Below are 6,792 nucleotides of genomic sequence, written 5' to 3'. Positions count from 1 at the left end.
AAAAACATCACCCGCCTGTTGGAGGCTCTGCCCTCTCTCTCCCCTCCCAGACATAACCGCGTAGTTTTTTGCTTTCTACTACACGTGGCGAAAACTAAACTATAATGCACTGACCATGGATTTAAGTTTTAAGTCACCCTCGCCCCACGCTGCCCCTTCTTTCGGTCCTCTGCAGTACTCTCGCATGCCGTACGGGCCACGGCTCGTCTGTGCATCCAGGCTCGCCTGGCCCCTGCCGTGGGCAACAAGACGCTCCCGGCACGCGGCTCACGCGGTGTCGTGACAGGTGCCCCCTCACAGGCTCCACGTCCACCGTGGGGGGCAGCCGTGCCCGTACGCGTCCCGTGCCCTGCGACTCCGTCTCCCCCACCAGCGCCGGCCCTGCCCACGCCACACTTTGCAAATCTCTGCCAGAGGGTGGCCCGGTGGGACGGCGTTTTCCTGGGGGACCTCTTCTTAAACTCCAGGCTGAGAGTGGCAGCGCTGCCCTGGGAAGCCAGGCTCGGAGTGCGAGGGCCTTCATTAAGTCAAATACTTGACGTCTTTACAAGAAACGCAGCGCTGCTTCCGCACGCGAGAAAGCAGATGAACGAGCCCTGCGGCGCCCGCAGCGACGCGGTGCTCGTCCTCAGAAACACAGGCCGCGCGGGCTGTAGAAGCAGTGCGAGTAGAGGGGGGAGCGGGGACACGCACACCGCCGGGGTCCAGGGCAGGCCCGGGCCCAGCGCCGTTGGGGTCTTGCTTCCGCCTCCATCCCTAAGTGCGCAACGCCGGGCCTGGTCACCACGGGGCGAGGAGCGCGGGTCCCCGTGTCCCACCTGCCTGCCCACCGCCGAGTGCCCCGCCCCCCGACCCACACCCCAAAGCAACCACGGCCAGGCACACAGCAGGTCCAAAGACACGTTTATTGAAACCTAACGAGCAGCTCCACCACCCGCGTCCCCGGTGACGGCCTCTGGCAAAAGCACAGGTGGCCTGGCCCAGCCCCGCCTGCCCAGCAGCCTTGTCCTGCCCCAGGCAGCGCCACCTGGACAGCGCCTCGCTCTCCCGACTCCGAGTGTCTTCCCGAGCCAAGGGACATGCCAAGACCAAACCAGAGCAGAGCTGCTCTTCTCCAAGCAGACGGGGGGCCCCGACGGCCGTCAGGACTGCAGGCCCCGCCACCTGCGCCTCCCGGGGCGGGCCGCACAGGCCCCAGCTTCACCGCGCAGGACGTGCAGGGATTTGGCACAAACTCACCCCACTCACAGCATCCCTCCCACCGCTGTCCACACCGCTTTCCTCTCCTCCACAAAATTCTCAGAGCGTCCCACTCCAGGACACGGCTGACCGCCCAGAGCACAAAGGCCGAGAGGTCGTCCAGAGGAACCGGGAAGAACCGGGGTTGACTCCCAAGCGGGCGAGGCTTGGCTGAGAACATTCTCTGAGTGTCATTCGAAGTCAGAATATGCAGGCAGCAGGCGCAGAGAAAGGGAGCACTCGGCCGCTTTCCTCGGAGCACTGCAGCACCCGCCACGCTGCTCGACAGCTCGGCCACGCAGACGCCAGAGCCGCGGCTCAGGGCCCCGAGGGCCAACATGGCTGAGCCCAGGCACCCTGCCCGGTGCGCAAGCCCCAGCGGTGGCCTGGCGGGGGACAGGGCGGGCAGCCTGGAAAAGCAAGCTGGAGGGGGGCCTGCGCTCGGGCTGTGGCCACGGACAATGCCACGTCCCCAGAACGAAGAGCTCTAGCGTGCAAACTCTGCCTCCAGATCTTTTTCCTGACTTTCTCCAGGGCTAGCTAGGGTGAGGTGGGGTGGGGTGGGCTCAGCCAGGGGCTTTGCCTGGTGAGGGGGGGGAGAGCAGGGGGCCTCGCTTCTGCCAAGACCTGGGCAGGGAGCCCGGGCAGCCCCAATGGGCGGGAGCACAGGCTCAGCCCTTCTGAGGAGGAGGACCCGAGCTCGCCCATGGGGGACCCGCACTCCCACCCGGTACGGAGGAGCTGGAGCTCGGAGCCCAGGGCCAGGGGTTCCTGCCGCAAAGCCCCCGAAGCGGGGTCACATGGGTGTCCCCAAGGATGGGGCCCGAGACCTGACGCCACGTCATTTCCACATTCCCTTGGCAGGGGCGCAGCTCCCCCCTTCCAGTTCCTATCTGACCCGACCGGGAGGTGAGGGGTACCCGAGGCCCTCCGGCGTCCCCGTCCCTAAGGGCCACCCCGAGGCCTCTGGAGCCCCTTCAAGCGGGCGCATAAGGCCTCCATCCCGACGCCAGTCTTTTAAGTCCCGCCCCGCGGCGAGCGGGTAAGCAGAAGTCCGAGTCGGCTGAGGTGCCCCCACAACGGGCGGAGCTCGAGGTGCACGCCGTCTGTGCCCGCCGGAAACCGAGGCCCGGCCAGGACCCGCCTGCGTGGACTGAGCAGGAGGCTGCCGGGAGCATCCAAGCAGAGAGGACGCCGGGTCCTGCCTGTCCCAGTGGCCTCGCCGCTGGCGCCCTGGCCTCGCGCAGCCACCAGTCCACATGGGTCTCAGCCACGCTGGATGCCACGGGGAGGAGCCAGCGGGGACTGGCCAGTTCCTGCAAAGGGGACCCATTCAGGTCCCAGACGCGAGGAGGCGGCCCGTGGCTTAGGCTTGGAGTCTTTCTTCTGCCGGCGAGCCAAGTGCTGGGGGCGTCGCTCGGGGCTCGAGCCCGCTAGGGCAGCCTTGGGCTCCTGCAGCCACACGGTCCCGCTTCGCTTACGCAGCGCTAAGGCCAGCGCGGCAGCCAGCACCCGGCTGTCCTGAGGCTCCGTTTCTCTCCACGTTCATGACCATGTCGATATCGTTCAGGAACTGCCACGTCTGATACCAGAGAAACAGCTACAGCCGCTAAAAAGGAGGAATGACAAGCTTCTAGATGCTTCCTTGAAGGGGATGCTGGACAGCAGAGCACCTCCGCCGTGGACTTCTCTACAAAAGTCGGGCTCGGGTGAGCCTGGCGGTGGCCTCCAGGAGAAAGTGCTCACCGGCGCCTCCGCCCCGAAGCTCAGCAGGACAGCCAGGCCGCGCCCAGGGCCGGGCCACCGAGATGGCCGATTTCACGACGGGAAGCCAAGGCGGCTAAGAGCTGCAGATGCACGGGAGCCGGGCAACGGGAATTCTTTTCTGCGACTCAGGGAAGAGGTGTCTGAAGGCGCACAGAAGTGTCACCGTCCTGGCCCGCGCCCAGCAGGGCAACCCTGAGACGCCACGTGGGCGCCCGGCCAGCGCTGAGCGAGCCGGGAGAGGCTGCGGTGGGGGCGGAGCTGGCGAGGGCCGGGGGTGGGCGGCTGCACAGGGCAGGCCCCCGGGCACCCCGGCCTGCAGGGCCGCTCTGAGGCGTCCTCTCCCTGGCACTGAAACAGGACGGGGTCCCTGAGAACGCCTCGGGTCTCCGGCCCGGCAGGGCCCTTGGACACCTCCGCTCCCTTCCGGCCGGGGGGCTCCGCGCACGGGGGCTTCTGTCAGGGACCAGCGCCCCTGACAGAGGCGGCAGCGGCCAGAGGGCAGCCCGCTTCTCCAGCTCCACCGTCCCAAGGCCCTGGAGTCGCTCCTCTCAGTCGGTTTTGTTCCGGTTCTTTCTTGTTCTTGAAACCCCGTGGCGACTGCGGAACGTGCGGGTTGCAGCGGGCGCGGTGCGTCGGGGTGCCGCCTGGGCCGGCCCCGGGCTGCGTGCATGCTGCTGCCGGGCCCCCGCGCGGGGCGGGGGCGTCAGGACGTGAGGGCCTGGAGGCTCTTGAGCATCTCGTCGAAGGCCTCCGGGGAGGGGGCGTCCGCGTTCTGGAAGGCGGCCTTGACCCGGCTGTACAGGCTGAAGGACTTGAGCTCCAGCCAGATGAACCCGAAGCGGTCGTCGTCGAACAGAATGAAGACCCCTGGCGTGCGCTCGGGGCTGGTGAAGCCGTGGCCCGCGATGAGGCCTGTGCCGTAGAAGCTGCCCGGGAGGAGGAGAGCGTGAGTGAGGGCAGGGGAAGGCAAGCGAGGGCGGGGGAGGGCGAGCAAAGCCAGGGGAGGGAGGGGAGGACAGGGGAGGGCAGGAGAGGGTGAGTGAGGGCAGGGGGTGAGTAAAGGCAGGGGAGGGTGGGGGAGGGTGGGGAGGACAGGAGGTGGGATAGAGGAGGGCAGGAGAGGGCGAGGAGGGAGTGAGGAGCCCTGAAAGAGCCTACTGGGAGGCCCAGGAGGCAGGGAGCCCCGGGAAGGGGGACAGGAGCCCTGGGGGCAGGGGGGCGGGAGCCCCCAGAAGCCATGTCCCTGTGGCAGGGCTAGGGATAGTCGTGCGCCCAGGTCCGGGGACCCCCCGGCCCCCAGAAGGGCTTGAACCACGTCGCCCAAGGCTGGCCCCACGCTGGCCTTGCGCATCCCATGCACCCCGGGTGAGAGCCCGCCCCCCGGGATCCCCCCGAGGCGGCCCTCCCGCCGGCCCATCCTCACCACATCCGGCAGGTGCGGGGGTAGTCCTCGTTCCTGGAGCTCACGCCGGCAGGCAGCACGAAGGGCTGCGCCGACTCGGGGGGCGGCTGGGAGGCGGCGGGCACCCCGCCTCCCTCCTGGGGCTCCCCTCCGTCCCCTGGCGCGGGCGGCTCCAGCGGGGGCTGGGCCGGGCCTGGCGCCGGCTCCTCCTGCGGCGGCTCCTGGTGCAGCTGCTCGCGGGCCTCGAGCACCAGCCGGGACAGCTCGCCGAAGTCGCGCAGGCTCTCGGCCTCGGGCAGCCAGATGCGGCGCGTGAGGTCCGCCTCCACGGTCTGCTGCCCGGCCGGGATGTTGGGGTCGCCCTGGGGAGGGAGCGCCGACCAACATGAGGCCCAGGCGCCTGCAGTCACGCCCCGCACAGTTCGTAGCGCAGGCCTTGCCCGTGGCATGGGGAGCCCGTGACGTAGGGAGCCTGTGACGTGGGGAGCCTGTGGCCCAGGGAGCCCGTGACGTGGGGAGCCCGCGACGTGGGGAGCCCGTGACGTGGGAAGCCCGTGATGTGGGGAGCCCGTGATGTGGGGAACCCGTGACGTGGGAAGCCCGTGATGTGGGGAGCCCATGGCCCGGGGAGCCTGTGACATGGGGAGCCCGTGACGTGGGGAGCCTGTGGCCCGGGGAACCTGTGACGTGGGGAGCCCGTGGCCCAGGGAGCCCATGATGTGGGGAGCCCGTGGCCCGGGGAGCCCATCCCACGTTCCCCTAGCTTGGGAGCTGCACCCCCCAGGTAAGACTAGAAGCCCCGTTTGGGGGAGCCCCTGATGATGCAGCCTGGCACACACCCCTCACTGTACTCAAAGACGCTTGGGGGGCAGCCCAGCTGGACAGCTCTTGAGGCCACGATGGAGCGCCAGCCACGGGCCCTGGGGACACGCAAGGAGGCATGTGGCCTGATGTCAACACACCCCTCCTCCTGAAAGCAAAAGCTCATCTGCTGCCAAACCAGGAAGATCTGCAGGGTCCCGGAAAGTTCCACCCAGACCAAGGCGCCTGCCAAAATCCGTCAGAGCAGGAGAGAGCCCACTTGGGGTGGCAGGAGAGCCCACTGGGCAGCCGCACTGCTGGCCGCAGCCCGCGCTCTGCGGCGCACGTTCCCCGAAGCAGAGGCCGCGGGCGCGGGGAGGCAGCACGGAGCAGCGCTCTGGAGGTGCGGGCTGGGTGGAGCGCCGCCCCCAAGCCCTGGAGGCCTGGCCAGCGAGAGGGCGACGGGGCTGCGCAGAGCAGCCTGCCCATCCCGCAAGGGGCCACTGCCAAGCTGCTGCGGCCCCGGGGGCGCGGGGGACGTCTGCTAAGGCAGGGGACCCCAAGGTGGCGGCGGCAGGCGGCGCACCCACTCACAGCACCTCTGGGGCTGGGACCGTCACCAGCACTTTCTAAACCCCCCAGGGGTCCAGGAGCAGCGCGGCTGAGCGCGACGTGGAAGCCGCCCGGGACCCGACGGGGACGCAGGCTCCAGTGCGCGGGTCGGGGCGCCAGGCCCTGCCTTCCTAATGGGACGCAGGCGCCGCGGCCGGCCGGGGCGCACCGGGACGGGGGAGAGGACCTGGGCTGGCGGGCGGCTCCTCAGCCCTCGGGCGCCCGAGCCGGGCGCGGCCGGCCCTCACCGTGACCTTGGTGCCGCGGGCGCGGGGCCCGTGGAAGCTGAGCATGACGATCTCCAGGCCGTGGCTGCCGTAGGTGCCTTTGAAGAGGCCGGGCGCGATGAGGTCGTCGGGGCGGCGGGGCGGCAGGTAGATGCGGCGGTAGGTCAGGCAGTTGCTGCGGGGGGGAGCGGTGCTTTCAGAGCGGCCACGGCGGGCGGGCGTGGGGAAGCAGGGTGGGCGCGGGGACGCGGGGCGAGCCTGGGGGCCAGGGCGTGTCCCTGAGCTGCGTGCAGCACGGTGCCCCCCACGCCCCCAGCCCCTCAGGTGTGCGCACGCCCACACACGCGCACACACAGGCACACGTGCCCACACCCACACGTGCCCACGTGCACGCACGCGTGCATGTATGTGAAATGCACACATGCCCACACGTGAACACATGCGCGCACCGGCACAGCCCATGTCCCGCCCGGGGCCTCTGCCGGGCGGGCTCGGCCCTCACTCCCCGCAGCAGGAACGCCCTGCCTTGCGCCCTGAGGAGGGCCCAGGGCGTGGCACAGGGGAGGCCGCGCCAGGGGCCAGCGGGCACGGGGTCACGGGGGCTAGAAAGCCAAAGACCCCGGAGTGGGTGGAGGGAGCCCACAGTGAAGCGGTAGGGGGGTCAGAGACTAAACTCAGAGGACCGAGGCCCCCACTCCCTCGTCCTGGCCGGTGTAGACCCCCCGCCCGCACTCCCTCGTCCTG

General features: G+C 69.5%; 1 protein-coding gene across 4 annotated transcripts in view; it reads right to left on the bottom strand.

Annotated features, from left to right (window-relative positions):
- Positions 1–886: 886 nt before the first annotated feature.
- Positions 887–6,792, bottom strand: part of FBXO31 (F-box protein 31) — a 58,307-nt gene continuing 52,401 nt past the window's right edge. For all 4 annotated transcript variants that reach the window (XM_071209038.1, XM_058279607.2, XM_058279608.1 and 1 more), the window contains 3 exons: positions 6,070–6,223; positions 4,430–4,770; positions 887–3,932 (listed from right to left, as the gene is read on the bottom strand). In XM_071209038.1, coding sequence (XP_071065139.1) covers positions 3,710–3,932; positions 4,430–4,770; positions 6,070–6,223 — 718 coding nt within the window. In that variant the 3' untranslated portion in view covers positions 887–3,709. The remainder of the gene's footprint in view (positions 3,933–4,429; positions 4,771–6,069; positions 6,224–6,792) is intronic.

Source organism: Dasypus novemcinctus, chromosome 18 (assembly GCF_030445035.2).
Source record: "Dasypus novemcinctus isolate mDasNov1 chromosome 18, mDasNov1.1.hap2, whole genome shotgun sequence".
NCBI lineage: Eukaryota > Metazoa > Chordata > Mammalia > Cingulata > Dasypodidae > Dasypus > Dasypus novemcinctus.
Note: the sequence above shows the minus strand (reverse complement) of the source record. Positions and strands in the feature narration are given on the sequence as shown.